Genomic DNA, 23,188 nt, shown 5'->3' with positions numbered 1-23,188 from the left:
ACTGGGACTCAAACCCTCTGGGACTTTAGTCAAAAACACTGACAAGGACTCCAACCTCTAGGTTTTTAGTTGAAACGCCGTCAACTGGGACTCTAAACCCCTTCAACCAAGCTACTAAATTTCATCTTAAAGGGCCAGTTCTAGAGGGGCCTGAGGTATCGGATGTCATAAAAACACAGATAAGACCCAAAGGGATTGCCAACCTTTCTTCTTGCCTCTATTCACAAAGTAAATTTTTGGTTTTACTCATGCATTTGGACTCCTCTCTTTAATTGGCAATAGTTTAAACTTCGATTCTTACAAAGTAACCATCTAAAAAAACGAGAAAAAAAATGCTGTCATGTACTTACTTCAAGCCTTGTACTTGAAACAGGAGTTCATCACAACTCCACAATAAAATGATCCAATTCACCACACTTCTTAAACTGAGAAAAATACAGCCCTGGTTGTCTCTGAAATTAATTTGGATTAATTTCTTGTTTCATCAATGTTTTTTTTTTATTTTTATTTTTTTATGAGATAAACTATTTTAGTAAGGAAAAGATTAGTCTCATCAGGTTCTTTATAAATATTAATCCATAAATAGTTTTAGCTTTAGGGATTTGTTTAACTGCTCTTCTGTAGCACAACATTAAATGTAGCCAAGTTTATGTCTTTTTCTGATGAGAGTCAGATGGTGTGGATGTCTAAATAAATAGAATTGAGCCTCCAAATTGAGACCTGTGCTATTTCACAAGGTCCCTGGTGGCAGCAGAGGAAAAGATGAAACATGCTGATAAGAGTCAAACGGAGCACATTAAGTTAAATGCATCGCACAGGAAAGGATGATTATATGTTTTTGTGTGTTTTGGGGGTATGAGAAGTATTTTTCTGTGAAAAGAGCCATCTAAAGATTAACTTTGAATATCTGCACCAGCCTCTGTCATCTAATACTGCAGAGCTCTTAAATGCTTTGCAGAGAAAGGCAGTCCCTACTCTCTAAGTCTCAGCGTGTGGATTAAAATATTGCATCCGACACAAGACTATCAGATCAAATAGGTAAATCATATTGATAAATGTAAATGCAAAACACTCAGAAAACCCAGAATAATTCCAAGGAATATCTTTCTCCACACCCAAAATAAACCAAAGCATATAAAGTTTTAACACGTCACTGAAATAAGCAACATGCAATTAAAAACCAATTAAAGATAATATTTGGCACATTTTATGTTCTTGAGAGCTAGGTTAGGCTGTGACATTATCATTATCTACGGAAATACCAACAAATTAAAAACACCTCAATTATATTTGCTTTCACTTGTTTGAAAACATATAAAAAGGTTGTCCATAAATAAATAAATAAATAAATTAATTAATTAATAAATTAATAAATTAATTAATTAATTTTGTGGCCCTCAAAACCTAAGGTCCCTGTGAAGCCCGTGTTATTGTCCAGTCAGATGGCATAGTTTTAATTGGAAGCAAATAATTCAGCTTTTGGCCGCATACAATCTTGAGATAAAGTTACTTCTATTGGAGTTTTCTCTACAATGTACTGTAACATTTGAGCGAAAGATGGGGGTGGAGAAGTCTCAACATCTTGACAGAAAGTCTTGATTTTCCTCCTTATGATGGGAAAACTGTAAATGTAAAACTGAAGGCGGGCTCAGGCCCCCACAGTAGGAGGTGCACTTTTTTTTTTTTTTTTTTTTTAAATCCCAAGACAAAACACATCTTAGCTCTTACAGCAAACAGTAAATGGAAGTCACTTCGCTAAGCGGGACCCCGACGGACTATAGCTTCAACAAACAGCGCCTTGGACAGGCATTGATCAGACAAGGTCAGGTACAAAGTCGCAGGAGAAAACCGGCCTCTGTCTGCTGCTAACATCTGGCCGGAACGGGATGCTCCTTGAAAATGTCTAACTCCAACAGCGTGGTAAGTATGTGGAAAATGACAGAGCGAGTTGTGCCACAACTAATATTCAATTCATACATTTTTATTTTTTTGTTTCTTAAATTACAGTAATAGCTGTTATAAGAGAATAGTCTACGAATGTCGTTTTCGTATTATTAATAGTTTGACTGTGCCGTCCAGACATTTGGTGATTAGTTCAAAACTCCGCGGTTATAACCTAAAATAACAGCCATATAGCGGAAGATAATGACCAATAAAAAAGCCAATACATAAACACAACATTCTCAAAAAGAACGTTGTCGTTTTAAACGTCTATTTAATAAAATATTTTTATTAACAGATATTGTCGGACCTTACATTAAGACCATTAATGGGCAAGATTACGGTTTATTTAAAGTTTTTGCTACTGTTTTCTTTCAGTAAAAAGAAAATATATCATGTCGAAATACGTTGGTGTTTTCAAATTTAAGTTATAGGCGTTTATGTGTGATTTCACGTTCATATTAAGGACATACAAGTTAAAGTACAAAGATACACAATGATATATAGTAAATAGTACTAGTGCTATATATAGTAAGATATATAGTACAAGGATATACATAATCTCTGGACTCTAATAGCGCACTCAAACAGTGCGCTATTAGAGTGGTAGCATTTAGATGACAGATAAATATTAAATCTGACCAGGTGAACACATCTTCCGGCTATTGGCTGCACGTGCGTGCTCGAGCACAATCAGTGATAAACTGACTCAGCTGCGCGTGAACCAGTTCATTGAACGCTAGTTCTCATTTTTAAAGAGAGATTTGGTTAAAATAAAATTAAATAATAATAATAAAAAAAATATCTCAACCAATAGAAATAAGTTAGTACTGTGTGTCTGGTCAACGTCTCAACCAAAACAATGGCCTTTACTTATTGTTAATAAACGACAGCAATAAGGACTTTCTTTTTTTTTTTTTCTCGTTTTCCACTATGGGTCGTTATTAATGTAAGCGACCAGGTCACAGAGGAAATACTAAGAGGACGCCAGCTTACATGTTCATTTAGGGTGGTACGTCCTCTGGACTTGTGGCACAAACCATGTCGGAGGAAGATACATTCACAGCGGAGGAAATTTTCTCTCAGCTGCACCAGGAGAATGCCTTTTACGACACAGTAGGTGTTTTCAATATCAAATTAACAGCCCTTTCTCCCTATATATTTGGTGAGAGGGACCGAGAGTGGTAATTAAAGACGCATTGTGTGGCTCGCATGCCAGTGCTCCGGAAAAATCATACAAAGTTACAGATATTTAAGTTAGTTTTTTTTATTTACTTTAATAGATAATAAAACTAACAATATGCTTGATAAAAAGACTTTGTTCTTGACTTTTTCTGACTTCTGTTTTAATTCAATTGTACTCCAGCAACTTGTACTATAGAACTTTTAAACTCGTTTCAAAAATGAAAACAGATGTAAATGAAGAGATAAAGCCTATTTTATATACATTTCGAAATTACTCGCTCTCATATACACTTCCTCAAGCTTTTTAAGCTTGAGGAAGCTTTTGGGAGTATGGTGTTTAAAATGCTTCAGAAAAAAAAAAATCTTAGTTGCAGTAGATATATTGGGTTAGTGTTTAAAATTGTGCAAAAAGTCAAAAGTAAGACGACATAAGTGGAAATATATCAATTAAAAAAGGTAAATTATAGTTCTGGTGGGGGGAAAACAAGTTTAAAATGCCATACACACGTTTACGTTGAGTACATTTGTGGAGACATCGTCATTTCTTTTTATGTCTTGTTGAAAAGTCTCAAGTTATTAAAAAAATTGCTGTGTTTTAAACGTTCCTTCTTTAATTATTTATTTAAGCTAATGAAAATCATGTAAGATTTTCATTTTATTTGGATAGAAATAAAATATTTTGGGGTGGAAACTGTTAAAATCTAACAGCTAAAGGAGTAAGGTGCTTCCAACCAATTTTTGAAATGAACTGACTCAATAAAATTGCTTCAATATAGACATTTAAAAAATATTTTGTTCAGTAATTAAATGTATTTGGGTTCTAACTATTCAGTTATACGATGACTTCAACAACTGAATAGTTCAGTTCAGATTGAAGCGTACAATTTGTGCCCACATTGCTAAAGAGGATGATGGCGTATTTTTGAAAATTTCTCAATTCTGAATTGTCTTAATATATATTTTTTAAAGTCAGATAGATGCATATTTTCACACAATTCCTTTTTTTTTGTGTGTTTTTCTTTGTCAGTGTGGGGTTTGTGTAGATCGCTTTCTGCCTCCTAATGTCTGTATTATGGTTTCCATTCTGGAGATAAAATTGTTCTTGATTTCATTAAATAAATTTTTCTTAAACTATGCTTCTTCAGGAGTGCAAAAACAATAAAAAAAATATCAGAACACTCATCAAATAAAATAAACTAGTTTCTCCAGTTTTTTTCAGTGGCTACAAACCCATAAATAAGTTAGTACTCTATATCATAGTTGTGTTTTCAAAGTTCACAATCTGTGATTACTTGTCACCAACAGGGTTCTTCAGGGGCTGATGATATTTTTGAAGAAGACTCCTACTCTCCTTCCTCTCTCTCCTCTTCCTCCTTGCCATCTGTCCCTCAATCTACATCCCACCATGTGAAGATCCCTTGCGCCTCCTGTGGGCAAGAAATTGTGGACAGATACCTTCTCAAGGTCCGAATCGTTCCTTCACTGTCACCATTGCTGATATTGACATCTCTGGTATCCTAGAAAAAAATCAGTAGTGAATTATTTTGCTAAAGAACACCCTTCTCCTCTAAACAAACCCAGCCTACGTATGTCCAACCAAATGTATTTTCTTTCCTGTAGGATGTAGTGTGTGGCTTCTGTTGACTTCAAATGTCATCCATTCCCTCCTCTCCCCTCATTCAGGTGAACAACTTGTGCTGGCACATGACATGTCTCGTATGCAGTGTATGTAAAACGTCACTGGGGCGACACGTGAGCTGTTATGTGAAAGACAAACAGGTTTTCTGCAAACTTGACTACTTCAGGTGTGTTGGTGCTAGCAGTCTTTGTTTTCAGAATTTCATTGAACAATATTGTTTGATTAGCAAAACAAAGAGATGTTTAAGCTAGCCACAAATGTGTGTTTGGTGCATTCAAATAATCAGGAGGCAGGAATTGTTCTCCTATAAATTCTATGTTGCATACTGAAAACTAAAGTGACTAAAATGTCAGGGTCTAATTGTATTTTTATTGTTTTTGTCCAATGAAAAACATGTTTGCACACAGTAATCACTGTAAACGGTGCTGAAATTGTTGTTTTTAACCAAGTTGCTAAAATATGGATAAGTCCCTGTGTTTCCTTGATTAACAGCCTAAAAGTGAAATGCATCTTATGTGTAAAAGGAATTTTAACATGGCTAAATATTTCAACCATTTCCCTCGCTTCTTATTTTCTTTCATCTAGGAGGTACGGCACTCGTTGTGCGCGTTGTGGCCGGAACATCCATTCTACTGACTGGGTGCGCCGTGCAAGAGGAAGCACCTTCCACTTGGCGTGTTTCTCCTGCTCCTCTTGTAAGCGGCAGCTCTCGACTGGAGAGGAATGTGGACTGGTGGAGAACAGGGTCTTCTGTCGAAGTCACTATGACATAATGATGGAGAGTCTCAAACGCGCTAAAGAGAATGGTGAGCATACAAATGGAATTATGCTTGAGAAGTGAGTTAAGATAAATAGTTGATTCTCTTAAATAATTTGGTGCAATATATGTTACAAATACACATTCCTCAACTTGCAAGTATGCTAAGCAATAATATGGATTGTGGGAGTAACTGCATTTCTTTCAATTGATCTATTTTGCCGTGTCTTCTTCTAAAGAGCAACCAAAACTGGACGATGACCTGGCTAACCAAGACGATCCGAGTGCAATTCCCCGACCAGCAAAGAGGGCCAGGACCAGCTTCACTGCTGACCAGTTACAGGTACTTTTATCTGGAAGTTGTGGTCCACTGAACCATTTTCTCATGAATAGAGAAAAATTAAGAATTGATGCGATGCATCCATTAAAAATGTCCTTTAAATTAAGACATTTTGAAATGCTGATTTTGTTTTTTTCTTTTTTCTTTTTTTTTTATTACCCAAAAACGTTTTACTGGGAGCAGCAACAATTCCACACAAAATGTGGAGATTTGAATTATTGCATCATATTTTTTTATCAGAACATTTCCTTCTTGGTGATAATGAATGTAAACAGAAGTCTCTCTTAGCATTATAAATCACAAGATCCAGAGGTGTGTCTAGCTTGTCCTTCAGTGTATCTACAGATAATTTTGAAAACAGATTAACCGTATATGTTCAATAAAATCTGATAAGTGTTTACTAAAACTTTCTCTGCCACTCTTTTTGTAGGTGATGCAAACCCAGTTTGCTAAAGATAATAACCCAGATGCCCAGACTCTGCAGAAGTTAGCAGAGAGGACAGGTCTCAGCCGCAGAGTAATTCAGGTAATTTTATTACACATATTCAAAATGACCGTTTTGGACTTTATACACATAATAAGTCTCTGTGTAAAGGCAGTCATGTCTTAGCTTAACTTAATTTCCCCGTCTTCAGGTTTGGTTTCAGAATTGCCGAGCTCGTCAAAAGAAACACATCTGCCCAATTCAGCCTTCTTCAACCATGATGACATCACTTGGTCCTAGTCAGCTTACTCCACCTTTGATGGAGGACCTACAATATACATCCTATCTTTCTCCTGACACACCACTTCTCACGACTCTGACTTATATGGAAGGTAATGAAGATATGCAAACTGTCGGCACTATTCTAAACTCCTACTGATAAAAACAACCAACAGATCTATATGTTTCAACTACATGTCATGAGACGGTCTTCCTCTTACTGGATTTGGCTAATATTTATTTATTTGAAACAAACAGTATTGTTTCTTGACACCCACATCTGGCAAATTAAAAGCCAATCACGATTAAATGACAATTTTGCTTTCTGATTCTTAAGTTGACACTCGTTAAATCTGTTTTCTTTGTTTCTTTGTCTTATTTTTTTTATTTTTTATTTTTCCTCACTTTTCCAGTTCAAACTCCGGACCAACTTCTGCTTCAGCCACTCATGTCAAATTCACTGACACAGCTCCCAATTGGCCACTCCTGAATACCATTACATGGAAAATGAGTCTAAGAGGTTGAAGAGATGCATCAGTGGAAATCAGATTTTTGTCTAGAAAAGTCTTTACAGGCGTGTAAGGGGTGAATGGGTAACTACCGTATTAAATAAGAGCACTAAACTGCCTATTTCACTTGGTCACTGCAGAATAAAGGGAGAATAAACTGGTAAAGTCAATGGATTAATTTAACTTATTCATGGAGTCACATGAGAAGTTGTTAAAATATTAATGTTTTCAAGATGAAACTTCTGTTTATATGTATGTTATGAATTTTTGTGTCTTTAATTTATCAGAATATATGAAATCTGGCACTTTGTTATTGAATATAAAATTACTTTATATATATTTGCTTTTTGCTAAGAATGTAAAGAGAATGTCAGCAGTTACAATGTGGAAATTAAATGGTTTGATTTTTCTTCGTATTGAAACTGTGTCAGCAGTTACTGGACTATGTCGCACTACAAATTGAAGAATGTTCATGAGGAGAAAATTAAATTTCTGTTTTTCTTTTCAAAACTGTAGATCTGTACAATGCATGAGCAATTAACAGAACAACAAATTTAGGCTCGGTTTATTTGGCAAAGATTGTTTTAGAGTTTTATAACGGTTGGCTAATGTATTCCAAGTGTCATATATTTGCGTCGTATATATTAATGTAATGATCAGTCAGTTGAACAGGCTCTTTGGCTGCAGATTCTTGCAGCAGACACAAATTACATTGCTTAAAGGGTAAAAAAAACAACAAAATTGTAACAAATTATAACATCTTTTCTTGTTGTCACATTACTTAACATTGTTATTGAATTTCTAATTTTGTGCAGCCCTGTCTCATAGTCTATGCATCCAGATTTAAAGTTCCTTATCTTTTAAAGTGTGCAAATTGAAGAACAAAAGCTGAATGGTTAAAATAACTCCCATGTGAAAAAGCTCTTTTTTTTTTAAAGCTGGTGATATGTATTCAAGCCATTGCAATTCATACCAGGAATTTAATGACATTTACTCTGGATCAGAGATAGTGGGATTAAGTTTTTTTTTATTTTTTTATTTTTTTTTAATCAAATCAGTTTTTATAAATTAAATTCCCCTGAGAATGCAGCTGTGAAATTAATGTATTTGCACTAAAAAGGCACAAATTGTCTCTGTTGCTCCAATCCAGCCAATGAACAACTTTGTAAACTCGAGTACTTGCTAAATGATAAAGTAAATATTAATTTATTAAAGATTAATTTTGTTTCAGAAATACTTACTGAATATTCATACATGTTATACTTGGTTGAATCCCATGATAAAAATTGTGGCTAAGATATCAAGTGTTGGTCTGATAAAAATGACTCAATATACAGCAAATCTTGCATGCATGTAATACCAAAACAAAGCACTGTTGTGGTTTGAATAAATACCTTAACACTGGAAAATCTACTGAAAAATGTAAAATCAGATCTTTCACTGTGATTGCACTTGCAAGGCAGATAGAATGATCAAAGCTTTATAGTAATAAGTGGGTGGACATAACATCCATTTGACTACATATCTCATTTTACGAACAAAAAATATTTTTACAATGTTTAAAAGAAGCACTAAATGTTCATGTAAACAGAATTCATGCTGTTTTATTAAAGACTTTTTTATGTTTGTATATTAAAAGTGCCTATAACCTATTTAGTTGATTAAATCCAATATATTAAACACATGGAACTGATGTGATTTTATAAGACAGAATAAATTAGTAAATATTAAAATGTAATAAATTGATTTGTATATTTTATAGAACAGGTAAAGATACAGGTAAACAGACAGAAAATCTTTTTAAAAAATTGAGACCTTGGGGGTTTAGGACAAATCTTGATATAAGCTAATGGCAGTTTTTCATAGATGAACAGACCTTTGAAACTTTGAAAACTTGTATCCATATATATATGTTCTCACTTCACATTTTTGTATCACTTTGTTTTGGTCAATAAAATTCCCCGAAATATACAGTAAACAAAGTAAACGTTTGACCGATGTTTTAGCAACACTGTTTTCTTTCTGAATGTGGATAACGAAAACTCAACAGGAGCCCACTGTCAATCATGTAGATAAAAAAGAATAAGGAAGACAAAAGGGCTTGGGAAATCAAAGTATTTTTTATTTTAATGTAACACAAACCTTTCTTTTCCCTGTATTCAATCGTCTGTGAGACTTATTTGTGTAACTCCGCATCTCTTCTTTCTCTTTGAATAAAAAAATAAACAACCTGGAGAGACCATAGGTTCTTGAGAGAAAAATAAAAATTACAACACTCCGTGTAAAGACATTTCACGGAAATCAGCGCCCTCTGGTGGATGGTGAGAGTAAAAAAAAATGAATCTGAGTACTCAAGTTTCTATCTTAAAGGAAATGTCCACATCTTTATATAAAAACAAATGCTTTATGACCACATTTTATTGTAAGATATATGTACCTCATTCCTCCATATTCCGTCGTGAATGTTTTGTTTTCGCTGATACCGTTTTCTGATGCGCGGAAAAGATTACGTAATCTCTTAGTTTTATTTTGAAAACATATCCGGAAGCGGGGTTTTATCACTTGGCATGCGCAGTTCACAAGGAGGAAAAGCTTCAGTGGGTATCAGCAGTTGAGAACTGTAAACACTAGCTTCCAAAGCTACTTCTCTCTCAGTCATTGGGATGGAAATATAAGGTAAGTCCGCTCTTAAAATACTCAGTAGCGTATTGTGATTTTATTTTTTCGTTACGTCGTGTACAAATAGCTTATACAAACCTTGGCACACAGTTTATTCAGTGAGGTTTTGTCCTAATCTATAGCTAAGGCGTGAACGGCCACATATGTATGAACTTGTAAGCTAACCGTAAAGGTCTGCTCCAATAGCAATCAAACCATCTCGCTGTAATAAGTTGCCTCTTGTACAGTGACAACATGTACCGGGGAAGTGCTTTTTATAACGCTAGCTCCTGCTTCTCCCAAATACTGGGGGAGTTAATCAACGTCAGTCAGCAAGTGTTGCTTCGTTTATTCTAGTTTTCTATAAGAAACATTGGCTTTAGATAGTTACCCAAACCATATTTATACAGTAATATTTTGTGCAGTCTGAAAATGACCGATATTTCATTAATAGCTTTCTGTTTTGCGGATTTTAGATAAACTAATAGTTAACCTGTGTTAGCTTAGCTACGTCGGTAAAAAAAAAAAAAAAAAAAAAGTACATTTCATATTACTGGGCGTTTTTTTTATGTACATCCCTCTCCCCATCTTATTTCTAAGGGGGCTTGCTCAGTAAAATTTCTACAATGAGGTAATAGATGCGCTAAATCCGACAGACTTGTTTTCCTTTGTGGTCCTAGGAGAGATAAACATACAAAACAGAGAACAATCAAAACTATTACACATAAATGCAGAGTTTATGAACTGCATTTGTTATTTCATAAACGTACACAATGCAAACATTGCTTAAATTCAGATATAATTGATTTTTTAGAAATGTCCCCTAACGTACCTTGATACATTATAACAGAATTTTAAACTATGGCACATTTTGTAAGTGATTTTAAAACACAAAGGTGGGTGAAATGAAAAGATTAATGTCTATGTTGTTGTCTGTGTTGACAATTTAATCATTTATTCTTCCCCCTTTGTTTTTATGAGGCTACAACACCTTAGTTGTGGTTGAAAAAAGACAATTTTCTATAATATTCAGAAATTCACAAATCTCCTGCTGTTCTTGATGCCATACTTCGAAATACTTTCAGCTATAGACAACATCCTTAATAAACACTCATCCAAATTGGGTCTTTCATTTGTCAGTCTGCTGTAGCTTTAAATTTGCACGCCATTTTTAAGATGGTTACTGCACTGCGTTATGGTAGTTTATGGACAAAACATTATATCGTAGCTAAATATCAACGCTTCAGACTGCCTTGTTATTGGTTAACGTCGCAGTTAATAAATATTGTAAAGTTTTTTGGGGCTTTCTATTTCAATGAAGTCCATGTCTGACTGGACTTTGTGTGTCTGCTGCTGATGTTGACTAGAACTGTATTGTTTTGATGCAAGAGCAGAACTGTAAGGGAGGATTTTGATGCTGAACATGACGTGTCATAACGACAAAATGTGCTCAACAGAATGGCGAGCGCAGTCGGGAAGGTTTCTTTCAAACAGAGATGAGTTTGATAGCGTTATGTTCCAAAGGCCTGCTCTTCAGGGTTGTGAAAAAAGAATTTAAAAGATGACGTGTGTTTTCAAGAAAAAATATAAATGCAGAAACTATTTGCATTTAAGTTTTAGCAAAAATGTTGAGCCTTGATGAACAACAGATTGTGATTTGCTCTGCTGTCTTTACAGGGTGACGTGAATCAGATATTGTTCTTCAGTGCATGGACACAAAGCCAATGCGCAGGTAGGTGTAAATGTGCATAATTATTTTTCTGTTGCCTCTGGACTCTAGAGCGTTGTCTGAAGACCACTTGACTGTATTGATGCAGTTTGATAATTAAGATTTAAATCATCGTTGCTCTCTCCAACATAGTTCTGACAGTTTTAAATAGCTTCTCGGTACTGATTCAGACATCAACATATTAGCCATAATTGATTTATGGGGGGAAAAGTTAATGGCTTTACATTCTGGAATGAAACAAAAAACATAGATTTTTGTCTCCACATTGCGCTATTGTGATAACAGTGTATGCAGTGCACATTACAGTGAAGAACTTCCATAAATATTTGCTACATATAACGATGCCTGGAATATAGTCAATGACACAAGTAGTTTAATACGCATCGTTAAAAAAGTACAACTAAGTTGTTTCAATGCGAAACAGCAGACGTCAGCCTAGACGACTCGTCTGTCTGAAAGGCTCATTTATTGAGATCTGTTTGCTAGCAGGAAGACAGTAAAACCTTTTTAATTCCTTATTTACTGCAAGTCGTATCGCCGCTATCCCAACAGTCACCAACGTTATCTCACGTCTCATTTTTTTTTTTTCTTCCTAATATCGTTCAGCCTTATTGACTCGGTTGAGGGTTGAGTTAGAACAGGAATGTGGCTACACACACCCACATGCTATGAATAAACTATTGCCATCACCATGACTGGAAAAAGAACTTGTTGGATTACCACGTGTGCATGAGGTTTAAGAGGCAACAGACGTGAATTGGCAAGAGGGGGTGGAGTACCACAATGTCAATAGTTTTAAAGTTATAGATGTATTTCTGGAGATCTGTTTTATTTAGGATGATTAGGACTGAGTGTAGGTACAGTTCCTTGCAAAATTGCTTTCGTCTCTGCAACTTTTTAAAATTTATTTATTTATTTATTTTACATCTCTTCACTTTACGTTCACTAGCTTCAACATACTGTGAGTCTTGTTTGATAGACCAACACAAAGCACAAATGTCGAATTGTAAAGGTGATCATAATATTGAAGTAGAAATAAAACTCGGATAGAAAAGTAAGAATTTACAGTCACCTTAACATATTATATTACATCCACTTGTGTGTAATTTGAACTCGGTGAACTCAGAGAGCACAGCTGCTCTCTGAAGGCCCCAGAAAATTGAGAGAGAATGTTGGTAAAGACGAAAGGGCACATCTGACAGGTCAGGGATAAACTTATGAAGAAGAGTAAAGCAGGATTTAGCTCCAAAAAACAGGTTTAACCATCTGTCAGTCCAAATGATGGACTGACAGCAGTGGTCAGTCCATCATTTGGAATTGGAAAGAGTCATAAGACACAAGTCCAAACTTTGCTGTCCAACTAAACTGATGAGCCAGGAAAAAAGAAAAAGAGCATTGATCAAAGAAGCAACCAAGTGAACAATGAAGTGGTGAATAAAAATTTGTCTTAACATTTTTATTCTAGTCAGCTGATAGTTGCTTGTATTTTTCAAATATCAGCTACTTTGTGTCAGTCTGTCATAAAATACATTGATGTTTCTGGGTACATGACGTGACTCAATAAAACAAATCGAGGAGTATAGATATTATTGCAACAGACTTTAAATGTAGTGAGTTGTTTTAACAGCAAAAACTAAGTGCTCTAAGCCTGTAAACGACAACTTATGTCTGTAATGTGTCTTCTGTTTTGAAGACGTAATGAAAGCATCCAAATTGAATTGAAGTTTCAGGATTGCCCCCATCTCTAATGGATTTGTCCCATCCAACGTCGCATGGTAAACTTTCTAATCACATTCGTTCTGAATCGATATTTAACTGGCCGTGGCTCAACAGAATCGGTTTGCACAGATATGTAAAGCAAAGTGAGATCCGCCTGCAGCGGCATCTGTTGAAATGGATGTGTTTAAATGTCAGGGACCTTTGACCGGCGCTGTGAACATAATCTGAAGCGAAACCCGGCATCAAAGTGACTGTGTGTTCTCGGCGCTAAAAAGATCTGGGGGACACACGGAGGTAACCGACTGGTGTGGATACGTTTACACTGACCGCTACATGTGCAGGTCAGCGGCTCCACTATATTTGGTTCAGCTGACTTAGAATTAGCCCAGGTCTGTGCAGCGGCAGTAGAGACAACATAGCACGGATACACCTATTCGGGGGGACTTTTAGGAGCAGGGAAGGATAAAATATCCAATTGGATTCGATACACAGTTAAAACAAAGTGAGCTGAGCTTTAGAGGACTTCATCCATTAGAGTTTTCTCCATTATTAGCTCATGGAAGTTGTGCTTGGTAATGTTGTGTCATTCCAAACCTGATGGCTTGCATATTCAGTGCAATGTGCCAAGCTACAGTTTAATTTTAGCTCTTTAATTTTCATCTGCCCAAACCGTCACTTCTAATTTGTGGAAATTTTACTTCAGGTTTACAGAAGAACATCTGACTTTACATGATGCCATTTCAGAATTTTGAGAGAACTGTAATACATGCTGCAAAATGTTGCATTATTGAGTAACAGCTGTAAAATGTCACTTAATTACGCAGAAATAGGTTATTTATGTGATTTATGGTGTAGATTTTTTTTTTAATTATTATTAAAGATTATGCATAACCAGACAATCGGACAAAACATCTTAATAAAAACTCAAATTGGTCCAAGAAGAAAAAAATCCATTACATTTATAATTATGTGTAATCTTTCTTTGCTAACCTGCCCCACGTTAGACAGAATTAGCCAGACTGCTTGTGCAATTCCTGATCTGCCAGGTTACACACATGAAAAAGTCCTTTGCAAAACAAAACTAATTAATTAGGATGCCAAGTTGTAATTTTGCTTTTCTTCTTTCTCCTTTCAAATGTGTTCCTTTATTTTTCTTTAATCTTTAAATCAAAGGGCCACCAGCGCACGTCAGGACGCCACTGGAATGGACATCACCAGCCGCTGCACCCTGGGGGACCCCAACAAGCTGCCTGAAGGGGTCCCCCAGCCGGCACGCATGCCTTACATATCGGACAAACACCCACGGCAGACGCTGGAAGTGATCAATCTGCTGAGGAAACACAGGGAGCTGTGCGACGTGGTGCTGGTGGTGGGCGCCAAGAAGATTTACGCTCATCGTGTGATCCTCTCCGCCTGCAGCCCGTACTTTAGGTATGAGAAGGCGCTCTGCGGTTTCCCCCCCTGCCCCCGGCACGTTTTCCATTAATTTAAAGGTCAAAAATCCGGAGGTCCTGAGGATTGGCTTCAGTAGTATTGAATCTGTGTTTCGGTGGTCTCCTTAGGGCGATGTTTACTGGGGAGCTGGCAGAGAGCAGGCAGACTGAAGTGGTTATCCGTGACATTGATGAGCGAGCCATGGAGCTGCTCATTGACTTTGCCTACACCTCACAGGTAGGAAGGACGGCGCTTGTTCACGGTACAAAAAAACCCCAAAAAAACTTGCGCGTTCATGCTGGTGGAAGCTGAAAATCTGGAGATTTTATAATTTATTCTTCTGTGTTTAGATCCGCTGGCGCTTTTAAAGTGGCTTCTTTTCTTGCTAGTTCGAATTACGTTTTAAATAAAAGAGTTATGAGGATTTATCTCCTGTGTCGGCTTGATGGGAAAAAAATACGTAAACCTTATTCGTGTTTGGCCTTTTAGGTGACAGTGGAGGAGGGGAACGTCCAGACGCTGCTTCCTGCCGCCTGTCTTCTCCAGCTGGCTGAGATCCAGGAGGCCTGCTGCGAGTTTCTAAAGAGACAGCTGGATCCATCCAACTGTCTGGGCATCAGGGCCTTCGCCGACACCCACTCCTGTCGGGAACTGCTGCGAATCGCAGACAAGTTCACACAGCATAATTTTCAGGAGGTAAAAAACATCGATGCAAGAAGAGGAGAAGCGCTTTTACATTTTCTGTTGTTCGTATTGATCCTGTCCTAAGCTCTGCCATGGGAATTGCTTTTAATGGAGACGCAGCGCATTACTGTAGTGATTTAGATTTGCACATCTTCTCCACGGAGGTATCACTCCTTCTGCTTAAAGAGGAGGACAAGCTCATGGGAGCTAGAGAGACCTGGGTTCCACTTAGGAGGAAATGCTTTTGTTTACTATCTGCTGAACAGTCACAATGCAAATGTGCAGAAATGGCATTCAGTGTCTTTTTTTTTTTTTTTTTTTTTTGTTTACTATCTGCTGAACAGTCACGATGCAAATGTGCAGAAATTGCATTCAGTGTCTTCTTTTTTTAATATACCGTCATTATTTCTGCTGTTTCAAGCAGATGTAAAATATATCTGGTCAAATAGATCCTCAACCAGTTTTCTTAATGTATTTTTTAAATTATCATTGTGAATCTTTGCAAAAATAATCCAGTAGGGAAGCAGCAGAAGAGAACATGCCTCTGACTTTGCTAGAGTCTACGGTGAAATATGTGGAACGTTTAATTCAGTAACCGTTATTTTGACTTTTCTACTCTCATTATTACAATGACAGGCTTGTTGTGAGATTAATTCTGTTGACGAGTGATTTAATTGTATATAGGTGTCCATCTTCCATTTCAGTTAGTCCACAGAAAAAGAACATTTATAGAAAATAGTGGTTTGCCTCTGGTGTGGTGCTCCCACGTCTCCTGGTCATTTTATAACGATACATGATTGGTGCTGCTGTTCATTTCTTAGGTCCTTGGACCTATAAGACACTGCTGCCTGTATTGTTTGGATTTACACACTTTGGAAAGTATGACATGTCAAATCCTAAAATGGTAACTGAATATGCTAAAATGGTAACTGAATATGGAAAATTCAAGAGTGAAATTATTTCAGAACTTCACACTAATCAGAGCTGATTTACTGAGTCCTCCTCTGCGTGTGATTGCAGGTAATGGAAAGTGAGGAGTTCATGCTGCTTCCTGCCAACCAGCTGATTGACATCATCTCCAGCGATGAGCTGAACGTGCGGAGCGAGGAGCAGGTTTTCAACGCCGTAATGGCATGGGTGAAATACAGCATCCAGGAACGCAGACCCCAGCTGCCCCAGGTTTGTTGGAGTATTGTTGCCGCAGGAAGCCGTGCGGTTAGCGAGTGGTAATTCAGGACGTTCTGGATCATTTAAAACGTCTGATTGTTGGTTTTTATCCTGAGATAAATCTGGTAGTTTCGTTGCATTTCTTTTTGTTTATTGCTTCAAAACAATGTCTGCATTTTGGTACGTTTAGGCTTCAATATGCGCTTCGTTATTTCCTTATTGGTGTTCAGATGAGACACATGATGCCCCTAATGTGTCTCTGCAGGTTCTGCAGCATGTGCGTTTGCCATTATTAAGCCCCAAGTTTCTGGTGGGGACCGTTGGTTCAGACCCCCTGATCAAAAGTGATGAAGAGTGCAGGTGTGTGTGTTTTTTATTTTTATTTATTTTTTTTTAATTTTTATTAAGATTTCTTGAAACAAATTATAGTTTTTGTAACATAGATATTCAATGGTGTGAAAAAGTGTTTGCCTCCATCCTGATATCCTATTTTTTATTTTTTTGCAAGTTTGTCACACTTCAGTGTTTCAGAACATCAAACCAATTTAAATATTAGTCAAAGCCACACAAGTAAACACAAAATTGAGTTTTTAAGTGAAGATGTTTATTATTGTAGCCCAGTGTGGAAAAGTGGTTGCCCCCCCCCCGCCCTCTCTGTCCCCAGTTTGACTGCAGTTGTTGCTCCCTTAATAATAATAATCACGTTATTTTAAAAACTGAATTTTCCCCTTACTTGTGGAACATATTGGACTCATATTTAAATTGGTTTTATGGTCTGAAACACCGAAGTGTGTTTATGCTGTCATAAACAAGACTGTTTGTTTTTTGTTTGTGAAAAAAACAAACAAACTAGGAAATCAGGAAGCAGTCAAACATTTTTCCACATCACTGTACATTCCTGTTGATCTATAGGAAAATAAAACAGACAGAGACATGATGTAATTTCTCCACTGTTTCAGAGACCTGGTTGATGAGGCCAAAAACTACCTTTTGCTTCCACAAGAACGGCCGCTGATGCAGGGCCCCAGAACCCGCCCTCGGAAACCCATTCGATGCGGAGAAGTTCTTTTTGCAGGTCAGGAACAGCAAAGAAAAACAGAAACAACCCGAAATTCAATTGTTTATCTCTCACGGTATTTCATATGTTGTTAATGTGTGAAATTTAAAAAATGTTAGTATTTAGGTCCTAATTTAAATGAATTTTTTTATGCTGTTCTGTTCTGCAGTTGGCGGCTGGTGCAGCGGAGACGCCATTTCCAGCGTGGAGCGCTACGACCCGCAGACTAACGAGTGGCGCATGGTGGCCTCCATGAGCAAACGGCGATGTGGAGTCGGCGTCAGCGTCCTCGACGACTTGTTGTACGCGGTGGGCGGTCACGACGGCTCTTCGTATCTCAACTCTGTGGAGAGGTTGGTGCCACAACGGCTCAGGTTCCCTTTACAAGCCGATCACCCAAAATACTGCCGTTTAGGTTGGTGAAGGAAGGAATGAAAATCTCTTTAAAGCAGCGCTTGATTTCCACCTGTGCAGATACGATCCTAAAACCAACCAGTGGAGCAGCGACGTCGCCCCCACCAGCACTTGTCGAACCAGCGTGGGTGTTGCTGTACTGGGTGGATTCCTGTATGCTGTCGGAGGACAGGATGGAGTGTCTTGTCTCAACATTGTTGAAAGGTTTGTCCTTGTGCATAAATTGAGCTCAGTCTACCTTTTTTTTTTACACTTTATTAAATATTTAATTTTGTAGTTGTTCTCAATCCCTGCCTGTAAACAGACATTCCTAATGAGAATTGGAAGCAATAATTGAAACTGACTTTGCTTTATCTCTTATTTTGCCGGAAATAAGTTCCTGTGTAGTTGATTAACTGTATCTTAACATAACTTCCTTCTAGGTATGATCCAAAGGAAAACAAGTGGACTCGTGTGGCCTCAATGAGCACCAGGCGGCTTGGTGTAGCTGTCGCTGTGCTGGGAGGATTTCTTTATGCTGTCGGAGGGTCTGATGGGACATCGCCTTTAAACACGGGTACTTTACCTCGTAAAAGGGCAATAAAAACCTCTTTCAACAACTTCAGCAGGAATAAATTTAGATAAAAACCTCTTTTTCCAGACTGCTAAAACCTATAGCTCCAAATGATGTTGTTTCTGCCGTCTGAAACAATACCGTTTTATTTCCGTCCATTTTTTCTGCCGTCAGTGGAGCGCTATAACCCTCAAGAAAACCGCTGGCACACGGTGTCTCCCATGGGAACGAGACGGAAGCACCTCGGATGCGCGGTCTACCAGGACATGATCTACTCTGTCGGGGGCAGGGACGACACCACGGAGCTGAGCAGCGCAGAGAGATACAACCCCAGGACCAACCAGTGGTCGCCTGTTGTCGCTATGACGTCCAGACGTAGCGGGGTCTGTATCTGAGGTTAAAACGCTAAATGAATAAACACTGAATGACTTTGGGTTGTTGTTGTGTGACACAAAGCTGTAAATGTGTGTGTCTGCAGGTGGGCTTGGCAGTCGTGAATGGTCAGCTGATGGCGGTAGGAGGCTTCGATGGGACAACATATTTAAAAACTATAGAAGTATACGACCCGGACGCCAACACATGGAGGTAAGTCCTTTTGATTTCATCTTTAAAATGAGGAGCAATTAGTAGGTTTGTCAAAAATGTATATTGGATTAGTTGTTTAAATGTCTTTTTATTTGTTTTGAGTTTTAATTTAAATCTCATCTGACTGATGTGGAGTTCTAAAGTAGTGTTTCTTTCTAAATTAGAGTTTACATGGAAGCCTTTGTAGGCAGAAGGAGACTGTTTGGAGAATCAAACAATGACATGGAGGTTTTATAAAACTTTCTATGCAGCTCACACCTATGATGATTTATCTGAATGCAGCTTCCTGCCTCGTCATCTAAAGCACCTGCTGATCTAAAGTTGCAGATTGAGTAAAGATAATTCCTAGTAGACAAAAAAAAAAATCTCTATATATTGTTGTGGCTAAAAGTTATTGTGATTGTTGATGGGCTGATTAGGAGATACAGCAACATCATTACAGGTATCTATGAAACTGATCCACTTCCTGATTTCTGCTGAAGAACAGAATTTAATGTAGCATGACGCTGCCCCCACCTTCTAACTCTGTGGGGATGATGTGGTTTGGGTGATGTGCAATTTTGCTTTTCCACAAAATGCATTTTACCGGTGTGCCGTAAAGCCACAAGACTTTGCCATATTTGTTATGTCCATCAAGCAATCAAGTTTATTTGTACAGCACACAATGACTGATTGTGGTCGGAGTAACAGATTCTTCTACCTGAGCTGTAAATCGCTGCAGGTTCTCCACTCCCTTTCCCCATGTCTGTGAGTCTAGGTGTGCAAATACATGTTTGGTAGATCTGCTGGTGTGCAAAACTCCAGGCTATGTCGTAGGCCATGCTCAGTCAGATGTTCAATGCTTGAGATTTTGTTCATTAACGTAACCCTGCTTTAAACCTGGTTTCCTAACTAAGAGCCTTCTGGAAGAAATTTGATTATCTCAATTTTATCGGTTAACCAGAGTAAATGAGGCCTATCTATTCAACTATGTGCTACTTTGTAAAACTATCTTGAATTAAATGCATTAAAGCCTCCAGCATTTAAAACGTAAAAAGAAAATCAAGGTTACTTTTGCAAGACACTGTATTTTATCAAATTTTTTTATTCACCTGACATCATCGTATCTTATGTGACTTGATTCCGTCAGCTTGGTGTTTGTACACTCTTACTTTTTCTCCAGGTTGTACGGTGGAATGAACTACCGCCGGCTAGGTGGAGGAGTGGGCGTCATCAAAATGACTCACTGTGAATCTCACATATGGTAACGGCACCCCCCGCACCCCCTTCATGCGTCGCTCGTCTCGCATACTTTCACTTCTCATGACGTCTCGATGGATCTTCAAGCAGCTCTCGTGCCTCTAAAAGAGACAAGGATAAGAGAAACGTGGGAGTGGGCATCTTGAGCTCCGGTTCATCCCCGAGCGTCACTCAGAGGTCATTAAGTTCATCCTGGCTGTTTTTTATTTTTTTATTATTATTCCTCTGATCAACCATGCTCATTGAAAACTGCAGAGGGAGCAAAGTTTACAGAACCTCACTAAGCTTCCAGTTCGGACGGAAGCGTAAGGAGTTTTCGTCGTCCAAGCCTCGTGGCCTGGATTTGAATCGGCGTGTGCGGCAGACTGAGGGCGCCACGCACGTCACTGCTACCGGAGGGACATAATCTGATCTGCCAGTTTCAGAGGAGCAAGGATGTCAGAAAGAACTGGTTCACTAGACGAAGTTTGTAAGAACCTCGGCCACCTAAAGTGACTTTTTTTTTTTTTTTTTTTCCCCCCCCAAATCGGCAGCCACCAGAATATTGTCTTCAAGAGACAACGGTGCACACCGACCGTCAGGAACGAATCTGTGCTTTGTCTCGGTCTGTTGTAGTTTTTAAACTTACATCTCAGCTGTGGCTTCACAGCTTATGCCACGTTTTTGCTGGATTGAAACTTAATATGATAAATTGTTACAGGCCTGTACAGTTGGATGTAACAGGCAAGTCGATGTAAATGGGACTGTAACTGTTAACATTTTTAGAGTCAAGTTAAAACGGTGTAGTTGGTGAACGAAAAGAAACCAGGCCTGAATCTTAAAGGCATAATAACTGTGATTTAACATGAACATTAAGTTTAAGTACCTTCCACACAACTCATCTGTCCCAGATGACAAATGTTTGAATTTACCTCCATAAGTAAGCAGACACTTTTCCATCAAAGTCGAAATGAGTTTACCTTAAAATGCTGATGGTTTTTGTTTTTAAACCTAAAAAAACCCCAAAACAGATAAAAAAAAAAACTATTATCTTTAGCAAATAAAAACAAGCAATTTCCGCTGTTGAATAATTTACATTTGACGTAGGACTGAAAGAAAACTTAATGAAGGATTGTATCGCCTGATTCAGTAGGCGAATAGTTCGCTGAATAGTTTTGTTCTGGGGAAAACAGTAGGACTGAAGAACAAGTCTGTAGTGTCAGAATTGATTCTTCCTCTTCAGTGTGGTAATAAGGTAAAACATGTGCAACTTTAAAGTTGCCAGAGGGGGAAAAAAAAAAAAAATTTAGTGCTTAGAATTCAGCTTAGCGTGAAAAATCTAACCAACGTGGATCATTTTAAGAAATGACGCCATTGTTCTCCCTTCTTTTGGGTCATCTGGGTTACCGTAGACTCATTCAGGCACGCCATTATCCATCTCCATTTAGATTCATAATGTTCCCATTTCCATTATCCGGAAACTTGTGTTGCATTATTTTTAAGTCTGTGCTCAAAACATCTGCTCTAAACGCAGTAAAAACGAGTTTCTGTAAAAGTGATGAATAAAGTAGCACTAAAGGTTCTGATATTGGTTTAACAACCATACGATTTTTATGGCACAAAACCATGGTCTGCTCCTTGCTTTGTTGTCGTTTTTTTTTTTTTTAACTGAAGTTGCCGCTAACAGTGGCGCCACCTACTGGAGAAAAAGTATGTTACACTAAATCAAAAGGAGTGGCTGATCTCAGCTCGGTGTAAGAAAGCGTAGACGTGGAAAGCGGTTTGGATACATGCATTGCACTGTGACTGTATTCCAGTTTGAATCTTTTTGCTTTTAAAACTTGTTTTGTGGAGAGCTGGGGGTAGGCTTCCATTTCAAAGAGGAACTTAATATAATCAAAAGTTTAAATTAGAAAATGAGACATTTCAGGATTTTTAGAGCTGGAATCATTTATGAGAAACTCTTGCTGGGATTTGCTCTGTTACACACAGTTCATCTGCTCTCTGTTCCGCTAAAGCAGCGCGCGCGCGCGCACACACACACACGCACGCACGCACGCGCGCGCGGCTGGAACGGATGCAGGCAGGTGTAGTTATTTTTAAACACAATTTTCTGTGCGAGAAGGACCTAATCTGAATGTATGTGAATATCCAGCAGTTTGTTGACATGTGTGGAGTTGGCCTTCCAGCAGGTGTTCAGCATAAACCCCCCAGCCGTTTATGCTGTTGAAAGCTCACTTGAACTTTTGAATCGAAACACTTCCTGCCTTTTTGTCTTCTTGGTGGTTTTTTTTAAGCCGACATTGAAGATGGGCTCTGCAGCATGCCATACGTGTATATTTGTTGTGACATATATTTCATGCTGTCAGTTGCTTAACAAAACAAAATGCTGTCTAAATAACTGTGATTGCCTCACAAAAAAAGAAACTGTTCTATTTAAAACTTTGTAAATGTCTCTGCTTTTATCCTGGGCAATCCACTTACTATTCAGTTCTTTTCTCTACAGCGATTATTTACCACAGGCTAATAAACTGCTCTATTCTCACTGTCTGAAATCTTTTCTCATTACTTTTTAAATTCCTTTTTTCTTTTACATTTTTTTTTTCAGTAACATGAAGCTTCTTCATTTCTTAACTGTGTCGATGATTACGTCTTACTTTCACCAAGATGTCATTGTGATTAGATTTCTGCAGAACTAATACTTGTGTACCTGAATCAAAGACTTGTCATAGTTTGTGCCGGTTAAAAGATTACTCTGTTAATCACGTTTAAGAATTTAAAAGCTTGCCTCTGAGAGAAAATGTTATTCATCAGATGTATACGAGCCCAGAGTGCATCACGCCCTCTAAACTGTTGCTTCTTCTCTGGCTTTGTTCATTTCTTTGCCATTTTTTTT

General features: G+C 37.8%; 2 protein-coding genes across 3 annotated transcripts; both read left to right on the top strand.

The window, feature by feature from the left end:
* The first annotated feature begins 1,817 nt into the window (after positions 1 to 1,817).
* LOC103146970 (LIM/homeobox protein Lhx8-like) lies at positions 1,818 to 8,094 on the top strand. Of its 2 annotated transcripts, none has more exons than XM_007565075.2 (8): positions 1,818 to 1,920; positions 4,432 to 4,590; positions 4,810 to 4,931; positions 5,351 to 5,571; positions 5,762 to 5,865; positions 6,293 to 6,388; positions 6,498 to 6,678; positions 6,979 to 8,094. In XM_007565075.2, exons 1-8 carry the CDS (start codon positions 1,900 to 1,902, stop codon positions 7,053 to 7,055), a joined length of 981 nt encoding a protein of 326 aa, XP_007565137.1. In that variant the 5' UTR covers positions 1,818 to 1,899; the 3' UTR covers positions 7,056 to 8,094. The 2 variants fall into 2 exon arrangements, with proteins under 2 accessions (XP_007565137.1, XP_007565136.1); XM_007565074.2 differs by lacking the exon at positions 1,818 to 1,920 and adding an exon at positions 2,720 to 3,057.
* A 1,547-nt stretch (positions 8,095 to 9,641) lies between these two features.
* klhl20 (kelch-like family member 20) lies at positions 9,642 to 22,842 on the top strand. Its single transcript, XM_007565073.2, has 14 exons — positions 9,642 to 9,750; positions 11,410 to 11,464; positions 14,354 to 14,611; positions 14,743 to 14,851; positions 15,104 to 15,310; positions 16,319 to 16,477; positions 16,731 to 16,825; positions 17,425 to 17,540; positions 17,692 to 17,875; positions 17,997 to 18,140; positions 18,359 to 18,492; positions 18,664 to 18,872; positions 18,968 to 19,074; positions 20,237 to 22,842. The coding sequence occupies exons 2-14, from the start codon at positions 11,442 to 11,444 to the stop codon at positions 20,319 to 20,321; spliced, it is 1,830 nt and encodes a 609-aa protein (XP_007565135.1). The 5' UTR covers positions 9,642 to 9,750; positions 11,410 to 11,441; the 3' UTR covers positions 20,322 to 22,842.
* The last annotated feature ends 346 nt before the right edge of the window (positions 22,843 to 23,188 follow it).

This window comes from Poecilia formosa, unplaced genomic scaffold (assembly GCF_000485575.1).
Source record: "Poecilia formosa unplaced genomic scaffold, Poecilia_formosa-5.1.2 Scaffold172, whole genome shotgun sequence".
Lineage (NCBI taxonomy): Eukaryota > Metazoa > Chordata > Actinopteri > Cyprinodontiformes > Poeciliidae > Poecilia > Poecilia formosa.
This window is presented reverse-complemented; position numbering and strand designations above follow the sequence as displayed.